The sequence below is a fragment of the Plectropomus leopardus genome, chromosome 8, assembly GCF_026936395.1.
Source record: "Plectropomus leopardus strain MGB_pleo_1.0 chromosome 8, ASM2693639v1, whole genome shotgun sequence".
In the NCBI taxonomy this organism is placed as follows: domain Eukaryota; kingdom Metazoa; phylum Chordata; class Actinopteri; order Perciformes; family Serranidae; genus Plectropomus; species Plectropomus leopardus.
In genome coordinates, this window is record NC_142183.1 from 15,997,923 (window position 1) to 16,020,486 (window position 22,564).

A 22,564-nucleotide genomic window follows, 5' to 3' on the forward strand; every position below is an offset into this window, starting at 1 on the left:
TGTTTCAGCCTCTGAGATGAATGTTTCTTCGCTCTGCTTTCAACTTTCACCTCAGGCCTGTCAGAAGCTCTGAGCACATCTCACCGTGCCTTTCATCCCACTTTAAAGGAAAGGTTTGACATTTTGAGGAAATTCACTTATTCATTTCTTTGCATAGAGTGAGATAGGAAGATTGACACCACTCTCATGTCTGTGTAAAGTAAGGAGCATAAAGACTTGAAACAAGCGGAAACAGCCCGTCTGGCTCTGCTCAAAGTAAAAAAAAAGGTCAAACTACCTGCACCTCATTAATCAACACAATGTATCTCATTTGATTTAATCCACAAACATGTAACAGTTGCTGAGACAGGTTTACGGTAAAAACTCCAGTACATAGTGTCCAGCATCAACCGAGTTAGCAACAGTCTCCCAGACGCAGATGCAGATGCAGCACGCAATGTGGGTTTAGCTTGTCAATGTTGTTTTGCATGCTGTCAAGTGTCTGCAGACAGCTGTACCTGTGCGCTCAGGTCGTAACTGGTAGCAATTTCAAGACTGTTTAGGGATCCCAGTATGCAGAAATATTCAAATACAACGGGCGAAAATAACAGTTATACTACAGGCAAAAACCTGCATGTTTTTACCCAAAGCTGTACAGGACTAGCATAAAGTGGGTATGTCTATAAAGGGGAGACTCATAGGTACCCATCGAACCTATCGTCATTCAGATTACTTGAGGTCAGAGGTCAAGGCACCCCTATGAAATGAGCATTTTTCCTTGCCAGAAGTTTGCCTAATTTTGGATTAATATTAAGCCTCCGCTCAGAGAAGCTGTCATGACATGGTTGGTGCCATTCCTGAGGTCCTCCAACTTCATATGACACCAGTATCATCACTCCAGCTTTAAAACTCAGCCCAGTACAGCCTCTTAAAGACAGGAAAGCCGGCCAGGATCGCCTGAGATAAATACCATTGAAAAAACTAATTGAAGAGAGACCTTAGTACACAAATAAAGAGATAAAAGAAACAATTCAAAATGCACAATATCACTTGTAGTAAATAAAATATTGGTATATATATATATATATTTTTTTTAAATCATTATGAAATGATAAAGTAATATAATACAATAATGAAAGCAAGTTAAAATCAGTCAGGATTTTGAGTAGATTTCTGAACAGACCCATTAAAACCATTAAATTAAAAGTATCAAGCTTCAGGGTTACACTGCAATTTGTTCCATGTGTACGCTGCGAAGTATCAAAATGCACTCGGGTTCGTTCTAGGAACTTGCAGCACTCACCAGTCTCCTGTGATTGTGTATTAATTGGTGTCAAATATTGCAATTTTTTGACAAGCTCTTCATAGATAAATAAAAACAAATGCTGGTCTCTGGAGTACATTAGCCATCATTCAAAATCCAACAGTCATTATTTTAATGTTTATGTAAAGAAGTGCATAGTGCTGCCAATATTATTTGTGATTTTTTAGCACATTTTAACAATACTGGGATAATACTGATAACGTCATCATTTTTGTTACCATAATCACAATATAATTTTTAAAAATAAAATTACAATAATGTTAAATTATCAACATCTGTATTTTATTTTAAGAATTATCCATACAATTAATTAAGGAGTACAAATGAATTGTCAGCATGGTTTACCAAGATTTACCATTTTATTGTAATTGCATATTGGCTCTAAATATTAGTCTCATTAACTACTAATAATCGGTATCGGTATTGGCCCTGAAAAACTGGCCTGAAAAACCAATATCGGTCGACCCCTAATAATTTTTATGCTGTTTCATTACTAGTAACAGGGCTAAGATCTCAGTTAGACAGGGTGTGTTTTAGCAGCCTGGGGCTACATTTTGTAGTTGTTTCAAATGAGGATGAAGCGTTTTGCTTGCTGCTTTCGCATTTATCCTCTCTACATGCTTCACTTTTTTAATGAAGCACACTGAAAGCCCCAAGTTTAAAAAACTTCTGCTCAGACAGGAAAAGCATCCAACTTCAATGCTGTTTTTTAAACATTTTTTTAATCAGGTGAATTGCCTTCTGTGGTGGCGATGACAACAAGTGGTAGCGTACAGTTCATGGTTTGTGTTAAGATGTTACCTCACTTTCAACACCGCCAGAGGCAAGCTGCAAGACATATCTGAACAAATTGTGCCCTCAATGTTTTAACAACTGTAATTAGGCCCAACGACTGACAGCAGATTGTCAAACTGTCCCTGACTCACCCTAAAATAAGCTTTGAAAAGACAATCATCCAGGCAAAGTTCCTTGGCCAGCTGGTGATTTCCCCTCTTTCTAAGGGTTTCATGTACCCGCTCTGCTTGCCTGTGCCTAAAGTAGTATTTGGGACCAGCCTCTCACCATCACTGTTTTTAATACAGATTTTAAGATACAAATCTGAGGTAACATCACAGCATAGCTGAGCCAAGAAAAGTTGATTTGGTGGTTGCCTAGCAACAATTAAAGGTCCAGTATATAGGATTTACAGGAAAATATTGAGAGCAATGGAATTTGATATTATAATAATAATGTTTTCTTTAATTAGAATTGTCTTTTCGTTACCTTATAATAAGTCGTTTATATGTACTTACAGACCGTATCTTTATCCACGGTGATCGCCTTGTTGCACCGCAATGTTTCTACAGTAGCTCAGAGCGGACAAATCAAATACTGGCTCTAGAGAGGGCGTTACAGGTCCTCACATCAGCTGCCACAGCTAGCAGCCCCTAAGTGACAAGCAGCGTCAGAAAAACACTTTTTTTTCACATGAAACTTTTATTCCATGTTTTTACCATGTTTTAATTACCTGGTCCATTTGTTTTGGAGAGGAAGAGGCCTCTGCGGTTAATTTGGCTCCAAGTAAAAACCTCCTGTGACGTGGCTATTAATATCCATTAACAACACTGCGTGCATTTAAGTCTACTGCCTGCAATGGAAACACAAATCAGATCTGCGTTTTAGGTACATGTCCATGCTAAGCTAATCGCGTCTTATCAAACAGAGAGATATGAAAGTTCAAAATTTTTTACTCAAAAGCCATTAACCTTAAACATTTTTGTGTATTCGTACTCTCCCCTTTTTCCTCCGTCTTTTTATTTATTTATCTGATTTGATTTATTTTTTTTTAAATTTCACCTGTCAGAAGGCGCCCACTGCAGTAAATGTTTGTGTTTCATCTTTTTAGAAAAGGAGGAGGAAACAACAGCAGTTCACCGGACCTTTGCAACCAAAAGCTTTTCCACCGAGAGAGAAAAATTCTGTTCCCTTTGTCGAAAGGTCACTACAGTTAGATAACACGACTCTGATGACAAATCACCTGCTCTGTGGTATCTTCTCAGCTCAGCCCACAGTTTATTGCCCCATGTTTGTTTTTTATTTATTTATGTGACAGATAACAGATGATCCAAAGTAAACTTTCCTCAGATGATTTATTGATTGGTTCTGTTTATCAGATTTTAGTGAATAAAGGTCTTTGCCCAGAAAGTAAATCTGAATTAAAAGAAAAGGGTCAGAATAACTCATTGAGGCTGAAGAGATTATTTTTATTTTGGTCCTGAGGGGAGGATGGAGAGGGTGGAGAGCAGATGGGCAGCAGCACACATTTGAACACGCAAGGGGTAGACAAAATGTCTCATGCAAACAGGTTAGGACACATCGATGTTAAAGTCCTTTATTATCAGAGTTTATATTATTTTTTTCTTTTTCGTATCTTCAGAATTATCAACCAACTCTGCAGTTCTTCTCAGCTCTGCAGAGCTTTACAGCTGTTTAAAGGCAATTGGTTTTGTTTTATTCAACACAATTTTTACTGCTTTTTTTCTCATCAGGAACTGCAGCAGGAAAGAAGCTCTAAAATGCACACTGTACAGTGCCTGCTCAACACGAAACAGCAGATAGACAGTAAAATACCTTGTCTATCAAAATTAGTGATTGTACACATTTATTTAAACACAGGTTACCCACAAAAAAACCCAAAACAAACAAAAACCAGCATAAAATAGAAGGTAGAAGGTAGATTTATTTGTGATACCCTGATACCAGCTCTCCTCCCTCTCTTCGCCCGGTGCTTTCGGTTTCGTTTCTCCTTTCTGGTCTGACTGGCCACTTGGCGTATGCCGTTGGTGGAGATCCTCTCGCGGTCTGCTGCATTCAGTCCAAACTCCACACAACTTTTCCCGATGCCGATAAGTGCTTCTCTATCGAAGAAAAGTCGTGCTTCAGCAGAAGGGACGATGGAGTTGAAAAATTTGGGTAAAAAAAGGAAAATATAGCAAAAAAGTATCAAGCATTTGAAGAGCTACTGGCTGCTGCATCTACATGTGCTTCCGACTATAGACGTATAGACTAAAGACTAAAGACTCCCATTGCCTGTAGAGAAATTTTTTTGGTGTGTAACATTTCAATGTCACGGAGGAACCAAAACAGAAGTAAACAATAGAAACAGGCATGGACGGAAGTCTGTAAAAACGATGATTACTACCTATTCAGTCTCTTTCAAACTCGTTACAGATTAATTTCTGTTGATGTTTAAGTGCTGCTTTGGTGGAGACGGACAGAATTTAGTGGCGGCCCAAAATTGCATCTTGTCAGTAAAGGGTCTAAAATCAGCGCGTTCACTGACTTGTGTTTCCATTACGAGCAATTGGAGCTGGTGCCGATAAATACTTGCAGTGTTTCCCCTTGAATTTTTTCAGGCCTGGTGGTAAACATTTAAAAATCCCTTAAAAGACACAATGTCTGGCAGAACTTACTGGCATGGTTGGCTTCAGTGTGATGGCACAGGGGATCAGCATTTTTATAAATTATGTTCAAAATTTTGTTCACTCTGTATTTTAAAAACTGAAAACAAAGTAAACACAACAAGAAGAGGATGTCAGAACAAGATGTGTATTTTGTTCAAAATAGTAGTACATCATGAGCAAAGCGTGCATAATTCATTGCTGCACTTCATCTTTGTTAGCTTTGAGAAAAAATGAACTACAGCATCATTCTCCTTTCCCATCTCTATTTATGCTCCCTGGCTCAGTTGAGAACAAAACTGAATATATTGGGGTTGCTTGTTAAACATTTTTTTCTATTTGGATAGTTGTTCTATGGTCATTTAGCTAACCTATGACTTTCTTTGCCTTTTCCCCACTGAAGTAATTTAAGCCTGCAATCACCAATTCTGGTATTTAGTAAAGCAGAATGATCTGTGTGGGATGGTTTTTTTTTTGTTGTTGTTGTTTTTTTTTAATTAACCAGATTCGCTGCCGTTGTGTCTGTGACTGCGAGCCTCTCCCTTCTTGCGGCTTCAGTCTATGAATGCCACGTTAAAATGTTGAATGAATTGTTTTGAGTGTCACACAACTACCGTGAAATGACTCAGTTCACTATCAGAGATTATTCCATGCACTTTGGAAAGTCTAGAGAAGCCTCACACTTACATTATTTTATCAATTTCGTCTCAGCTTTAATCATGTAGCCTCAGTTATAAAGGCTTTTTTTCAGTTCAACAAAGCAATGTGCTTTAAATTTTTTTTGGGAAAATCCATCCTCGTGAATAGTGGGTCCAAGCCATGGTATGTTGATACATCCGTTATTATATTTCAATTAGAATATGTTTGAAACCAGTATAAGACACAGAGCTGCAACACAGGAAAACGTAACGACCAAAGTCTGTGTTTCTACTCAGTTTTATTAAATTAAGTGATCATCAAGAGTCATAAACTGAGACTGAGTGTCTTCGTCCAGGGTCGTGGCTGCCATTTAGGACACCAAGGACTCAGCATTGTTTCTGGAAATAATGAGGATTAATCTCTGTATGAGAAGTTTAAATCCCACAGTTACACAGAACACATGGTGGGTTTGAAGGATTTTTACATTTAACTTTTTGGGCTTCATGGGCAAAAACACAAAGAAATACGTTCATTAAATTAAAAAAATTAAAAACAGATGAATGTGAAGTTTCTCCACAGGAGTTATATTCCTGGCAGTATGGGTATTGCTTTAAAGCAGCCTTGCAGTGTGCATGAAGCTGGTTAAAGCGATAACCGAAAGAATTTGGAGGGTTGTGCGTTTTCTTTTCTGTTTTTTTTTTTTTTTTTGATCTTTCCAAAATTAAGAACATAAGTGCAGAGCTGTAAGGAAATCATTAAATTTTGACTTTGTTTTTCCTAATGTTAGCATACTAGCAAACGACAGTAGTAACCTGGGCCAGTTTGAGGAGGATTTCATAATTTGTGGGGTTATCGGTTACTTTAAAAAAAAAAAAAAAAAAAACCCCAGTTCATGACCAGAACATCATCTGATATATTTTCTCACTGTGTGAAAGTGAACGTTAGTCCTGGATATCAGAGTTTTTGGTAACTTTAGCAGCTCTGTCCTGATCATTATTGTATTTTAGTAATTTTAACAACCCTGGTCAGTGTTACATTTCCCAAAATTTGCTTTAAGCTACAGCAAAACAGGGTTATGTAAAAATTACATAACAGTTTGATCCTACATCTTTATCCCTCTGCGCTGGCGACAGCTGTGGTCGTTTCTCAAGAATGCCTTCAGGGAATTTCATCAAATTTGGCAGAAATGTCCAATTGGCCTCAAGTTTGAAGTGATTTGATTTTAGTGGTCATAAGTCAATGGCCAAGGTCACTGTGACCTTATCTGTCTAATTCTTGTGAACGTGACATCTTAAGAACACTCTGAGGAAATGTTTTCATATTGCACTTGAATTTAGCAATGAACTGATTAGATTTTGGTTTTCAAAGGTCAAGGTCACGATGACCTTGCAAAAGTCACTTTCTTGTGAACGCAATATCTCAAGAAGGAGTTATGGGAGTTTCCTCAAATTTGGCACAAACATCCACTTGGACTCCAAAATGAACTGATTAGACTTTGGTGGTCGAAAGTTTACGGTCAAGGTCACTGTGACCTCACAAAACCTGTTTTCGACCATAACTCAAGAATTCAACTGCTAATTATGACAACATTTCACAGAAATGTCTAATATGATGAAGCAGTTCAATTTTATATCCAAAAGGTCAAAGGTCATCTTAACTGTGACATCATATTGTTCTCTAAAACACCCTTTTGGCCATTATTCAATGCCATTACTGAGGAATAGAAGGGGATGTTTGGTCGGATTCTGTTTTTGTCCACTGCTGGCTGAAATCATGGACCCATTGTTCGGGAAATTACTATTCATTGGTAAATCAGCCACTGTCATCATTGTAAACAGCATACATGCCGAGCAAAACAGAAAGTTTGGAAGGTGTATCTATAGTAACTAACTGCGATGGGGCTAAGTGAACAGTCAATTGAATGAATAAAATAATGAATCAATAAATGTGGGAGAAAGTGGCTGAAGATTAAACGAATAATTGGATGAAAATCGTTATCCTTTAGTAGACACTCTGACTTTCTTTGTCTCTAAAGTGCTATAAAATGTGATGTAAAAAACATCCTCTTTGAGACACTGCAAAAACTTCTGTGGGGTTTTGTGTGTTTATTGATTATGTGGGTGTTTTAAACAACAATTTTCCATGTCGTGAAAAAAAATAACATATTTTATAGGCTTGTGAATCCTGGCTCCTGCCTATTTCTGTCCCACCTTGGATCACGCTTTAGTTTTAATTCTTCTGTCTCCCCAGCCTGACAGGACCTATGACCTGAAGATCGGCCAGCCCACAGTGTCTTACTTCCTCAAGCAAGCAGCGGGCATCGCAAAAGGGGCTGCCAAGACAGGTGAGGTGTGCTGCTGCACTGATGTTATCTGCTCTCTCTCCAGTCTTAGCCCACTGAGCCCATCCTGTAACGGACACATGTCTCTCCCTCGGCTCTGGGTTGAGCTTCGCTGTGATTGATGTTATATTCATGACATGCGGGGGAACTGCAGCAGAGGAAGGAAGTAGTAAAGGTGCTGTGTTAAGAAAAGAGAATTATAGATTTTCACCTTTTATGCTCCAAGCTCTCTCCAACCTCATTTCAGCTGTTGACTCCTAATAGCACCCTTGCACTGTCCCTAACACACACACACTATTTTATGCCAAAGTTTTTCATGTATGTTTATTTAATTTTTCTTCTTTATTCACATTCTGAAATTTTGTGTGTGTGTGTGTGCAGGCCACGAGACAGCGGGGATGGTGTCAGTGAGGGCAGTGTATGAGATCGCCCAAGTGAAAGCCAAGGACGAGTGCTTCAAAATAAGGAACACCTCTCTTGAGAACATCGTCAAAAGCATCGTCGGCTCTGCTCGTTCACTGGGCATCAAGATTGTCCATGAGTAAGTCCTGACTGCGTTCACTGCACTTCATTTCACCTAAAATACATCTTAAACCTGACCTGTGTACACACAATAAAGCAGCTGCTCCTTTTCCGAGCTTATATGTCGGTCCAAGTAGATTATTACTCTATTCTACTCTCTATTCTTCAATTCTGTTGGTTATTATTCATATTAAGTTCTTTAAATAAACAAGTAAACACAGAAATATTAGGCTTCACACTTATCCTTACAGAGTTGCATAGAAGCAGCAGGTGGTGCTGTGTGTAGATGCTGCTTTTCCTCTTAATGGCCACTAGAGGTCAGAGAAGATTAAAGTGGCCACAACAACATGATCACCTGCAGTAGCTTCAGTAATCAATCGCAGTTCAGTGAAATGTCCCTGCAGCAACAATAAAGGGCTCAGTCAGAGGTTTTCACAGTTTATGCTACCAATCCTGTTCTAAGTCCTTTATAGGAGTCTTCATGGAAAGCTCAGATCCATTCGAGCTCAGACCTCCTGCAATACAACAGGACCATACCTCCTTAGGAGGAACCGAGTGAGCCCTGGGAAGAACTTCTAATTCCATAGAGTCCTATTAATGTTATCTTCTTTATATTTTTTCCTTATACATTACAGGTTTACAGTGCATATTCAGGCATCAGTAAGCAATTAAATTAGAAAATATTTCAGAACAGAAGTAGTCTTGAAGTTAAAAAAAACAAACTTGAAGGAGTATTTCATCCACAAAATATGCCATTTATATATCACTTACTTGTTCTGTGTTACTTTGGATTTGTAAGGAAAACTTTGGTTTTCTTACATGCCTACACAGTGAATGAAAACCCAAAAAAGGCAGAAATTCTTCATGAATAGATGTTAACAAACACCTTTTTTAGCAACAGCAAAACTAGGGAAACACTGAACATACAACTGGATAAATGAGACTTATTCTGCACAAGTTGTGTGAGTGTTTGTAAACAGAAGTTTGGGTACGGTTTTTCTGTTGTTTATTTACTAAAAATATGTTTAGTTAGGTTTATTTTAGTTATAAGTGATGAGTAATTGATCTACAAATGGTCATTTTACAGGTGAAATTTCCCTGAAGCAGAGTTGAAAAGGTTTTGAGGTACGGGGGGTGCCTATTTATGGACCCATTGTGTCATAATTTGTCCATGAATATATCCGTTACACAGCTCATTTTTATACTCATCTTTGCAGTTCAGATGCAGTACGTTTCCATACTAATACGTCATCATTATTGATCATTATTATACAGTATCTTCTTAACTTGCTGCTGTAATGATGGCACGTGGTTTAATAAGATACTTAATATTAATCTGTCTGTCAGTGGCTGAGGGTTTTACGGTGCAGTAGTAATACATTACATTATACTGTGTTGTAGAGTGCACTCATTGTTTTGCAGCCCCACTGTCCTCATACAAAATAACGTGAATAATCACATGAGCACTTGACAATAACAAGCAGTCCAGTCTCCAAAATTTCCACAGAGGTGAATCAACAATGCTCTTGTTAGTGTTTAAGATGCATACTACACAAAAACAATGCAAATACATGCAAACACTGAAGTTCAATTATGTGAACATTGTCAACAACCAATAGCTGCGCTTTCTTTAGCACCAAACAGGAAGCAGCAAATCATGTAGACAGTAAACATGGATGGGAGTTTTGGAGTAAACAAGAGTCCATGTTTAATTTCAGCGTGTATCTGATTCCCCAACCAGCACTTTTTTAGATGCTTTTAGAGAAAAATCACTTTTTAAAATTGTTCATCTCTTATTTCTGCAGCACAGCTAAAGTGAAGCTGCGTAATCCAAAGTGTTTAAATTTGTTTTCAAATACAGTTTATCTTTATGAATTATATTGATGCCGAATCAAGAATAATACTGTAGACATATAGCACCATTTGTTTTGTGAGTTATATGTTTTTGCTGACACATAAGGAATTGTTAAGATGTCATATTTCCCAAAGGGGGTTTAGTTTAATATTTTCCACCAGGAGCACGATGGCAAATAATCTATGAAGGAATCTAGTTGTAGCCTTGCAGATAGTGACCCTGCAAGATCCTCGGTCAAAATCTTATAGTGTGCGACTAAAATGTCACATTTTCTTTAGATGTGCGAGGATGTCAGACTGTAGTCTTTTAAAAAGCTTCCAGTGTATGTTAGGCATTAACCATACACTGAGCAGGTTTCATTTAGTTTTGCTTAGTGGTAAAGTAACACATTGGTAAAGTACAATTTTTTTGTATGTTTAATTAGAAAATAGAGCACTACTGATGGAGATTACTTTCCCACATTGAAATTAAGATAAGATAAGATAAGATAAGATAAGATAAGATAAGATAAGATAAGATAATCCTTTATTAGTCCCACAGTGGGGAAATTTCCAACATTGCAGCAGCAAAGGGATAGCAAAATAGCAAGATAACTGTGCAAAATAAACTATATTAATACATAAGTACAAAAACGTGCAGGATGAAGATGAAGGAAATAAGCACAGAGGACGACATAAACAAACAATATATACAGTATTTACAACGCCGAGAAACTCAACAGTTAAATAAAGAAATTCACACAACAATAAAAGGCAATGACGAGCTGCTTACACCTACAGAAAAATTAAATAAGTTGTGTTTGATGGTAAAACAACTTCATGAAAATAACTTCTAAAATCAGGCAAAATTATTTTTGTGTCATTTTTTGAAGTTGATTCAGCAGGTTTACATTTTAAAAATCACAGTGTGATTGGCATGCATTGCTGCAGGTGTGGCATAATGTCATGTTAGTATAAAACTGTGAAGCAAGTTGACTTTTCTATATATTCTAACATAAAGCAATGTATCAAGACACGGTATATACTGTATGGGCTTTGGACGATGATTGAATGCTGCAAGCGGCACAAATATTGCACATCTTGCTTTTGTATCAGACTACTTAAGATTTTACAGATGTATCTCCTTCCATCCCTCCCCAGACTTACTTGTGTACCCATGAGGGGCTTTGCATCCTAACATACACCTGTGTTTACTTTCAAACTTTCTGATATTTATCATTTGTTACGTGCACAGCATGAACTGTTTGAGTTCAGTATTCTTGCCCAGTCTCTCTCCCTCGACCTGCCGCGTCCATTTCTACTTCACTTAATGGTATTGTACTTTTCCCAGAATCCCTTTCTCCTCCTTACTTAAAACTCCACATGTCTTGTGGCTGCAGTGCATTATGATTTATTGAGAGTATTGTCAGTGCAGAAATTGGTATCTCTGCCTCTTTTACAATGGATCTCTCCCTGGGTGGTTGTTGAACACTGCAGCACTGTGGTGAGTTCACAAAGAAGATCATTGCTCATTGATCTGGGGGACAAAAACTATGTTTAAAGTTAATGTTGCAGAACGCTGAAGGATTTTCAGCTATAAAAAGTAGAAATGTCTGCTATTAAATATCACCAGCGTCAGTGGAAAAGTGTTGATTGTGGTGTTCGTCATCCACGTATGTCCAGTTTTATTTAAATTTTTTACTACAAATTGATGTAGGAATGCAACAAATGCCATAATTAACATTTTGTCTTTTAACCTTTTATCAGGCTCGATTTCCCGGCAGCAGTAAGTCAGATTTTGGGGTAACTGAATTTCCGTATTCTTTCTTTTTCTCCCCCTCTTTTTTCCCTCCTGCCTCCTCTTCAGTCTCTCAGCCGATGAGTATAAACTCTTCTTGGAGCAGAGAGAAGAGAAGTTGAAAGCTGATGCATTAGCAGCCGCAGCCGCCCCAGCTTATGCAGGGATGGGCAGAAGGAGATGAAGACCTGCAACCTTCTCTTCCTATTTGTATTGACTCTATGCACAAGCTTTATTCATACAGAAACAATGTTAAGTGTGTGTCAGACCTGAATAAACAGTCGTTCTCTGTGTCCTTATTCAAATCTGATAATTCCTTACAGCAGATTGTCTTGTTTCAGTATTTTGAAATTATCTAAAAGATTTAACATCAGCTACATTTTGGCAAAGAAATCATCCACTTAAATTTCAAAAATATTTATGACCCTGAGCGTTTCATTTCCTCTGAGCCGAGCTAATGAAACTGTAATTGCTCTGTCTTGGAAGGATTTGTACGTTCAGTCTCTTTGATGTTATTATCTATTATTAACACTTCTCGAAGCGGTTTGGCTTCTTGTCAGGTTGTGCAGATGGTTTCTGGTACATTTCACACACCTCATCAATCTGTGATCTAAAGGCATCATCATGTAAATTAGTAAATTACATGGACTTATAGTAGGGTGATTGTCTTAGATGATTTCAAGAAAGCCAAATAATTAAAAACACGTGTTGTTTCACACAGGAGTTTAGTATCATGTATATACACAGAAACCAATGCTAAAATAATTAACGTGTCAACCATTTTTAGAAGGAATTAAATCATTTATCCACCAAAAATACCAAATGTTAACTGATTACAGCCTGGTTCTGAACTGTTGGTCAGACAAAACGAGCAGTCTGGAAATGTGGCATTTTTCACTATTTTGTGACATTTAAATGTTTTGTTTTTTTTTTAATTATTGATAAATCAAAAAAATAATTGGCTTATTTGAAAAAGATGATGAGTTGCAGCCCTGAATGAAACACATCTGGCAGCCTGAACATCAGATCATTTTATATGTGATTTTTTTCAGAATTTGCTCAATCATGAAATATGTTGGAATCAGAAAAATTTGTTATTCAAAGTTATTCTGATCTGTCTTAAAATAATTGTCACATGCCCATTTGTACAACGATCAGCCACCTCAATAAAACCACTGATAGGTTAAATAAATTATATTGACCATCTCGTTACAGTACAATGTTCTGCTGGAAATCTTGGGTCGTGCCATTAATGTGGATGTCGCTTGACACACTCCACCCACCAAAACACTATTGTAGACACCGATTCATGGCAACAGCGCTCCCCTTCGGCAGTGCCCCCAAGCAGGACAATGCACAAAAATAACAAAAATACAAAATGTTGTATTCACCTTTCCAAGAACTACAATCCCCTTGATGTCTTGCTACTCAAGACTTCGTGATTGACACAAGTGTTCTGCATTAAGGCCAATCAAGCAATGTTTTCCCAGCTCCTTATACTACTGATGTAAAAAAAAAACACATAACAGGAAACAAGTAACATAATAAACATCAATTTTTGCATAGATTTGAGTTTTCGGATGTGCTTTTTCCACTGTTGATAACGATTCAGTTCCAGCACCTCAGTCTAAGGCCAAATATCAGGTACGTGGTGTTTTGTTTTTGTTTTTTTTAAGATTTGTGCAATGTTGAATAAAAATGTAGATTTAGAACAGCATCAATAGCAGTGTCTATCTTGTCTGTGGTGCTTGCCTTTGTTGTAATTACTCCTCATTGGTAACAGCACACCACTTGACAATGCTTTATAACGGAGTTAAGTCTGCCCGTAGCACTGATCAAGTCCCCCTGCAGCACTTACTGTCTTTACTGACAAACTGCTTTTTTATGTCACAATGCCAGACCAATCAGTCAACTTGAACTCAGTGGAGTGGGCAGATTCAAAGACTTGGACCTAGGCAAAATGAGGGGCTGTACTTGGTCTGAAATGGTGTTAGGGTGGGTGGTACATGTCAAGTGGCTTACGCATGAATGCCAGGATCCGAAGTTTTCCAACTGAACATTGCATTATAATGGGATGTTCTATGTTATTGCCTTTATCTGTGGATGGTTATAATGTTGTCCCTAATCAATGTACATTCAAAGTCTTAGTGGTTGCTGTGATTGTTCCTTCTCACAATACTGGCGAGAGATCCCTACCTAAAGTGATTTCAGTTTCATTCTGTGCAACCTTCTGACGTTCATCTGAATCTAGGAATCTGCCAGGATTACACTTTCGGCTGGCTCAGGAGGTACACGATGTCGTCTTTTAATCACAAGGTTGGTGCTTAGATCCTTATCTCTTGTTATCCTGTTGAAGTATCCTTGGGAACAACAGTCGTGGTCATGGTCATAGGAATATGAGTATGTATTTGCATAAACTACAAATTGTAAAGCTTTAAGATTAAGGCACACATTTTCACCTTTTGTGTGACTATTCTTTCTCTGCAGATCTTAAAGGAAACATTTTGTGGTTGGAGCCAAAGAGGGACTGGGTGTCTTCAAGGCCACTGTGCACTGGAGGAACAATTGCGCCAGCCAATAACGGTATGCATGTGAGTATTGTTTAAAATCACCCTTCTAAACATCAACCTGTCCTTTAATATCTTAATAATGATCTCAACCATCTCACCCAGCCCTTAATGGACTCTACCTTTAAAAATGCTTTGAATGGTGTACATTATTGCACCTGTAATATTATTTAGCCCAGCAAACATTAAGTATTAAACAATGTCCTTACCCCTGCCCTCCCCATAACCTTTCCAAACATGGCCTCTTACACAACACACACACACACACTCTCCTCCCTGCTGCAGTACTTATTTTTGCCAGAAGATAGCAGCAGTCAGCTGAGCAGCACTTCCTCTACTCCTCATCTTCACTCCCTTATAGACACTGCAGCAGCAGCAGCTTGTGATGGAACAAAATGTTCACTTACAGAAAACGAGTATAATGTTTAAAGATTTGCCTCTTTGTGAGTAATAAATTTCATCCTATCTGTTATGTGGCACAGGTGATGTGTCTGTCAGAAAAGGGTCTAAAAAATATTCCATCATTTTTTTCTGTCATTGTGATCAGTAAACTCGTTATATTAATGTTTGGGTTTTTTTGCTGTGATTTGTCTGTGTTCACCTCTCCATCCTTTGGTGACTGAGTGTCAGTTTGTCCCACATCCCTCTTTACTGTACCTCTAATTTTAGCCTCCTCTCACTCCTTCTTTGTCTCCCCTCTCTCTCCAGCCCTCCCCGCTCTGATCCTTCTGAATGGAGGCTGAGAATAGACGGGAGGCTGCTTCAGTCAGAGCTCTCAAGCAGGAATGCCTATATATGGAGTCTTACACCACACCAGCGCTGATAGAGTCGCAGGTACATCGAGTGAATGTGGGCTACTGTGATTTGTAAAGAGGGGTGGCGGGGGGTCATATGCCTACTATTATGTGTGTGTGTGTGTGTGCATCATCATAAGTGGGAGGCCAACTGTGTGTGCCTGTGTGTGCCCTGCTCGCACGCAAAAACCTCGATGCCAAGAGTGTGCGTCAGTCTGAGTCAGATAGTGTCTCATTCTGTCTCGTCATGTGTGTGCGTCAGTGCTGTTGCTGAGCGAAACTCGCTCCAGGGGAAGAAATGGAGGAGAGTGTATGGGAGGGAGGAAAAGAGGCAGGGATGGTGGGATGATGCTGATGAGGCTGAGGGAGGAACAAGGGGCTTGACTATGACGACACAAATGCATCAGCCGCATTAAGTGCACTTTTAATATAAATGCATTTGTATGACAATCAAATACACTTATAAGCAACACAATAGAACACTGGTCCACAATGTCCATTCTGCAGTAAGTAAGATGTTTAGAATATATTCCATCTTATGCAATAAAAATCTCTTTCTTATATATACAGACCAATAACCAATGTTTCATACAAATGTACAAATGTGTACAACCTTTCTGAAAAGAACATATGCCTATATCCACAGACATAATGCATATGCAATAACATCTTTTTCAAATATCACACATACAATATAGTAATTTTACACATGTATATTAACTTAGCCTTGAATAGCTAGAACGTAGGAATCAATCCTTTACTTGACCGTAGACAACTCTACGTGAGCATGTCGACACCATGGGAATAGTACCATTCTCAACCCGTGTCGCTTGGTAACTGAATAGAAATAGCACCCCATCCCTATTTTCATTTTTTAAAACAAAACTTTTGTATTCTAACCCCTCTCAAAAAAGAAGAATCGCTCATTCACATAGTCAATTGTGCCTCACTACACCGCGCTCCAGTGGAGCAACGATGTAAAAGTCCATGTTGAATGGACAATGATAAAGAGTTCAGAGTTCAGCAGGTCAGGGCCGTTTCAGGCACACAGGAGCCGCTATAAGCTGCCAGCATTGCAAATATTGATGCTGCAACAATATCCAGCCGACTGCCCTCAGGCCAGCGGGGACCTGAAGAGCCCACATTCAGAGTCTAATGTACAGTACAACGTAGAGTGGATTTGTGGCATGATCAGAGCTCCGGAGAACTTGTTTGGGGTTGCATCTTGTAAAGCAATGGACACTGTCAACATCGTCGAGATCTTCACATGCCAGGATCTCTTCACATGTATTTTTTTGTTTGCACATCACATTGATACACAAGATTTTAGATGGAGAGATAAATATGAAATGTTAAAGGTTCGAAGCTGCAAACTCAAAGCTCAAAGTATCTCTGGTTTAAAGTTGATCACTGATCATGATGTTGCCTTTAAGGCTGTGAGGAAGAGTGCCATCACTTCAGAGCTGTAATGTTCTCAGCAAGAACTCAATGTACAGATAATGGCCATCCCAAGGATGTAAAAAATTTGTAAACATTTGACTTCCAATACATTTGAGGTTTGGGTTTGCGTTGCTGCATGTCAGGCAAAAGTGCTATAATTCATCTCTCTATTGAAATAGCAAGAAATGTTCTTTTTTTTTGTTCACAACAGATTTTTCACTACGAGTGAATACAAATGCGCATTTGGTAGTTAAACAGCGCTTACAAGTTCAGAGATGTTTCTCTGTCTGATCATATCTGAAGCTCATGTCACAGAGAAGCTGAAAGACACCGCATGGACCCAAAACCCAGTCAGTTATGGGTCCATGCGGTTGAACCATCATGTAAATGTTGCACCAGTTTTGTACAGATTAATGACTGAACAAAAATATAAAGCCAATCTTTGTTCTTAGGAGACATGTAGGAGTTAAAGTCCTTAAGTTGTATATACATTATGTATATTTATACACTTAATAATTTTTTACTTTTCAGTAAAAGGGGCTCCACAAAATATGACAATATGCCATACTTAATGAAGTAAGTCACAGACTTATTTTAGAACGGAGGAACACTACCACTCCCATCTGAAAGACAAAAAAAGGAAAAGAGAGAGAGAGAGAGAAGACATTAGTAGGGTATTTTCAGAAATGTTTTTTCATCTCTTCTAAGAACGAGAAGTTAAGAAAAGAGAGCAAAGAGACAGATCTTTACCTTTGTGGAAGCACTGTGGCGATGGATGACATTGGAGTTGATACAACTCAGGTTGTTGCCCTAAGCCAGGGGCGATCGAGGCACCTGCCCCAAACATGGGTTCCAGGACGGCCAGTTCCTCCAGGAGGGACTGATTGCAAGACACAGGCGTGGGCGAGACGATGGGCGAGGAGGTGGCGGGGCTAGGGGAGGCAGTGAGGATGAAGGGAGGGGAAGCTGGGATGGAGGAGCAGGAAGACACAGGAGATGACACCACCTCGATCTCCATTGCTTCCTCCGCTAGCCCCTCCCCTTCCACCTTCGCCCCGGCCTCAGCAGCCACAGTCGCCCCGCACCCAGCCATGGAGTTACATTGCGCCGATTGGACGCTACAGAAATGGCCCACTCCCTCAAACTGGGAGGGTTGGCGCCAGCACACTGGGGTTTGAGGAGAGATTGGGCTGGAGGGGTTGGGCATTGGAGAGGTGGAAGGGGAGGGGGAGGAGAGGCGGGGGGACTGAGGAGGAATGAAGTTGTCTTGGAGGAGGGTCTCTAGGATGCTCTCTTCAAACAGAGAATCATCGTCGTCGAGGAACATGGGAATGTCCAGACCTCTCCATGTTTTGACGGGATAAAACTCCCTCAGCATGTGGACTGATTCAACATCAGCAGGTTCGACGTCGGGAGACAGGAAGGGGGAGGGAGGGGAAGATGAGGGTGACATGGAGGGAGGCGAGAGTTTGGACAGGAGTGGATCCAGGTAGAACCCCTCCGCCAGTGAGCTGATGTGCTGAGCTAAGAGGGAGATTTCTGCCCTCTCCTTCTCCCTCTCTCTCTCCAGGGAGAAGAAGGAGAGGCAGGGCTGTTTACCAGGTGATGCCTCAGGGGTGAGGAGGCCCTCAGGGGGACACTGGAGGGGCCCAAGTGGTACATCTACATAAAGTGGACCCCGAACCTCGGGCAGGGTCATCACTGTGCAGTCGCCGTCTCCAGGGCTGTCGGGTGTGGGGGGCAGTTTCTCGTAAAGGGCTCCGCTGCAGGGCTCGACGGAGAAGAGGAAGTCAGTGGAGGGAGTTGGCAGCGTGAGGGGGAGCTTGGTGGACAGGGTGGTGGGAGGAGCGGGGCTGGAGGCGGTAGTTGGTGGGGCTGAGGAGGAAGCCGAAGGGGCCAGTGATGTGGTGGCGGTGGCTGTTGTTGCAGAAGGCGGAGGAGTGGTGGTGCCAGTGGGGTCGAAGCTGAAGAGGGGTTCACCGAATGGGAAGCTGGACCCAGCCACATGGGGAGTGTAGGGCGGTGTGCACACAAACTCTTTGGTCTGCTGAGCTTGTGCGGTGGGGACAGGGGGAAGCGGCAGGGGGAGAGCTGGCAGCGGAGGATCGAGCTGGAAGGATGGCGGCAGGAGAATGTTCTGGGTTAAAAAGTCTAAGTCTGCTACTGTTTCAACAGTGACTGGAGTAGGGGAGGAGGCGGCTGAGGGGCTTTCGGTGGGCTGCTGAAAGAAGCTTTCCTCCTCCAGAGAGGAGATACTGGAGCGAGGGTCACCCTCCAGCTGCATAGCCTCAGCTGTGGAGCTCCCTGGTTCATCAGAGGACCCCACGCTGCAGCCAGCAGTGCTGAAGTCAAAGGACTGAGCTGAAAGGCCGCTGCTACCTGGAGTGAAGACCTGGTCTGGGCTGGAGAGGGTTTCTGGAGACTGGAGGCTCAGACCCTCCTGCTGAGAGGAACCACCACTCAGAACCAGGGTCAGCTGGGTCTGCTCTGAGCTGAGCTGCTGTCGAACTGACCAGGCCTCAGAATCACTGAGAAGAAGAAATAGATGAGAAACAGAGAGTTAGGATAGTGTTTTTGTCCATTATACCATCTATTTAGTTTTGACACAGCTAGATGCACTATGTGCCCAAGGCACATTTCCCTCAGGAGACAACAACGTTTATCTTATCTTATCTTATCTTATCTTATCTTATCTTATCTTATCTTATCTTATCTTATCTTATCTTATCTTATCTTATCTTATCTTATCTTATCTTATCTTATCTTATCGCATCTTATCGTATCTTATCGTATCTTATCGTATCTTATCTTATCTTATCTTATCTTATCTTATCGCATCTTATCTTATCTATCTCCAGCTTGATGAGTAGTGTTTATTTATAACAAAAAAAAAAAGATAAATAAAAGGTAGTAAATACCTGATGATGTAGTTGTTGCTGCTGATGGGGATTTCTCCAGGCTGCAGCTGAAGCACCATGTAGAGCCAAACCCAAGACTGGTCCTGAGCTTGCACACGCACCACCATCTCAGCTCTGCCCTCTCCTCCCTCTCTCACTGTTGAACAACAGCACAAGTTGGCATCAGTTTGTAATCCTATTAATCATCATAGTGTTTTTTTCTTCACTGCGTGGATGTGCCAGTGGGCACGATGTGTGTGTAATTGTGTGGGCATGGACGGTTGTAACTGGTAGGTATGTGTGAAGAGTACACTTACATAGGCTGCGGTGCTGAGCGGAGGCATGTGACAGATCCTGTGGGTGGAGGAGGCTGTACCAGGAGCGAGAGCGTAAAGCTGTCACATCAAAGCCGAGATAGGCGCTCACACTGTGGGAGAGAGTGGGTGGTGATGTGTTAGAAGGATCATTTTTTTAAATCCTTTTAGTTATAAACAGATAAATATACAAGTAAATATTAAAGCAACAGGTGGGGGTGAGGCTATGGGTGCAAGCTCACCTGTCCTGTGCAGTCTCCAGCCTCATGTCTCGGCCATGCTGGGAGTGGAAGCAGGCCAGGAACAAGTTGGTCTCAGCAAGGGCAGGGGTGGAGATGGACTCCCTCTCGGCTCCAGGGCCAGAGCGGGTTGGGTGGGGCTCCAGAGGGGAGCAGAAACACACCCAGACTGGGTTGGATGTCCAGTAGGACCCACCAGCAGGGGAGGTGGAGGGGGGAGAGAGGCAGCGAGCTCGGATCAGAACCAGCTTGTTCCCAGCACTCTGCCTCCGCACGGACTTGGAGGTGTTGAAACGGCAGCGGAAGAGACGGTCTGCAGGGAAAGAAGAAGAGAGGATGCATGTTAAAAAAAAATCATATTCATAATCAGTCATTAGGTGACGAAAAAAAAAGTGATTTTAATGTTTGTCTTACCCATTTCAAGTGAGGTGGAAGTTGACAGGTTGCTCCTCATGATAAAGTGGTCTGAGGCGTCGATGATATCATAAACACTGTCCCCCTGTGCCACAAGATCCACCTGGAAAATTGAAATAAATATATATATATGAAGCCCAAACTAGAGATGAATATCCCTTTACTAAACTACTGATGGATTTAATCCCTGTGGACTCACCATGGAGTGTCCGAGGTGCTCGGAGACGCTATCTGACAGGTACAGGAGCTTCCCTTCCCCAGTCAGCAGCATCAGAAACCCCGGCAGCGCCTGCATCAACTCCGACAGCTCGTGGAAAGACAGAAACCTTGCACTCTCCTCGAGACTAGCAGCAGTTGCCGCTTCTAGAAAGAAAAAAATAGAATGGACAGAACAGAAGTGTGTTAATAAACCTGAACACAACATATCTAGATCTCCGCAACAAGAGAAAATATTGGCCGCAGTGTGTTTCAGCACCACGGACAGCGGTGCGGCTGTATTTATTCTGCTGGAGAATTTCAGCACCGCGGACAGCGACAAACTGCTATTAAAACGCCCCTGTGGGCTTCTTTACTGATTATTTGCGGTCACTTAATGACCCACAGCTGTTTAGTTTGTCTGAAAATTAGATTTATATCAAGTCAATCGCCTGCAGTGCCACTAAAACACTTGTTGATTCTCCACTGTGAGAGATTGCAGTCTTTTTCTGCAGCACATGAGATTAATCAACAGGTCGTTTTATTATTCACAGTGAATTCTTACCTTGAGTGAAGAAGACGGATTTCCTGGTGTACATGCAGGCAAGTGACATGATGTGCAGATATGAGAGCCGTGCTTTATCTGCATCGGAGATGGGCAACAAGTCCTTCAGGTTCCGGATCTCGGCGTTGATCTGGTCCCGTCGAGCCTTGGATGCTCCTTTGGTTGAGCGGTACATCGTGGCCGGTTGTTGTTGTTGCGGTGAACTATCGAAATTCCTCCAGATGTGAGTTGGAGAGTTGAGAGCGGAGTGTTGTTTGAACGCCGTTCCTCGGCTGGAGTCGGGCTGCCCCTGTCTCAGATGTGTTAAGAGACAGGTTGTAAAAGTGGGAAAAAAAAAGCTCTGAGGTGTGTTATTGGACTTTCATCTCTTTTGTTTTCCAGAGAAAGGTTTAAAAACCTTCTCCTGTCCTGTCTCCGTCCGCTTTAGCTCCTCCACAGCGTCCAGCTCGGATGCTGGCCGGCTGCTGGATGTCTGTCCCCCCGCTCGAAGTGCAGGTGAATCGGCGGCTGTAGTAGCCGTCTCTCGCACAGAAGTCCTGAACCGTAAATCTGGTTGAGGGACTCTGCTCGCCGGTCACTTATATAGCCTGGGACTCCGCCGGAGTAGGGGGGCTCCCAACGCACCGACACCGACGTAAAAGGGAGGGAGGGGGGTGGAGGAGAAGGTGGGGGCCGAGGGGGATAGATATGTCTCATATCAGTGTTAGCAATGGTGAAACTCTCCCCCTCCCTCTCCCGTGCCCTCTCCTTTCGGTGACTCTTCCTCGACGTCAGCTCTTCCCTCTACTCGGTGATGACGTCGGGCTGAAATCGGGAGCTCCGGCGACGCAAAAAGCCCGATTTGGACAAAACCGAGTAAGGGGCGGGGCAAGCGTAAAACGTAAACGGAGTCACCGGACTCCGGTGTATTGGAGGAGGAGGAGGAGGGGTGCATAGGGGGGATGGGAAGACTGGGTTGCATACGAACGAGGTCTCTGTGTTTATATGTCTGGCACCCGAGATACCCGCCACTGCCTGTTAGCCCCGGACCTGTCAGTAAACACGGCAGGTGCCAGTTAGGTGCGATTCAGTCATTTCATTTTGAGCACATTTAATGTCAACATTTTAAACATGTGAGATTGATGGTGCAAAGCTGGATGCTCAGTCACTGAGCTGCTGTTACAGGAGGCGGACATGGATGCTGAGGCTGTTTCACATCGCCACGACTCTCCGTCTCCTTTTATGAATGGAAATCAGCCCTCATTAGCTGAAAAACTGAATTAA

The 22,564-nt window shown here is 41.5% G+C and overlaps 2 protein-coding genes across 2 annotated transcripts in view; one reads left to right on the top strand and one right to left on the bottom strand.

Moving 5' to 3' along the window:
• The window catches only part of mrpl11 (mitochondrial ribosomal protein L11), a 52,415-nt gene extending 40,240 nt beyond the window's left edge, over positions 1 to 12,175 (top strand). The window contains exons 5-7 of the mRNA XM_042493193.2: positions 7,633 to 7,726; positions 8,105 to 8,264; positions 11,946 to 12,175. Coding sequence (XP_042349127.1) covers positions 7,633 to 7,726; positions 8,105 to 8,264; positions 11,946 to 12,060 — 369 coding nt within the window. The 3' untranslated portion in view covers positions 12,061 to 12,175. The remainder of the gene's footprint in view (positions 1 to 7,632; positions 7,727 to 8,104; positions 8,265 to 11,945) is intronic.
• Positions 12,176 to 15,649: 3,474 nt separating this feature from the next.
• Positions 15,650 to 21,839, bottom strand: npas4a (neuronal PAS domain protein 4a). Its single transcript, XM_042493724.2, has 8 exons — positions 21,302 to 21,839; positions 20,741 to 20,904; positions 20,542 to 20,644; positions 20,131 to 20,440; positions 19,892 to 20,001; positions 19,596 to 19,731; positions 17,428 to 19,205; positions 15,650 to 17,300 (listed from the first exon to the last, which is right to left on the bottom strand). The coding sequence occupies exons 1-8, from the start codon at positions 21,474 to 21,476 to the stop codon at positions 17,272 to 17,274; spliced, it is 2,805 nt and encodes a 934-aa protein (XP_042349658.1). The 5' UTR covers positions 21,477 to 21,839; the 3' UTR covers positions 15,650 to 17,271.
• Between the last annotated feature and the right edge of the window lie 725 nt (positions 21,840 to 22,564).

Bases quoted from the DNA above. Each gene is read 5' to 3' on its own strand.
- npas4a (XM_042493724.2), bottom strand. From the start codon at position 21,476: ATGTACCGCTCAACCAAAGGAGCATCCAAGGCTCGACGGGACCAGATC. The intron at 20,441-20,541 runs GTAAGACAAACA...CTTTCCCTGCAG, and splicing joins TTCCACCTCACTTGAAATGG to ACCGTCTCTTCCGCTGCCGT. The intron at 19,206-19,595 runs GTATTTACTACC...TCTTCTTCTCAG, and splicing joins AGCAACAACTACATCATCAG to TGATTCTGAGGCCTGGTCAG.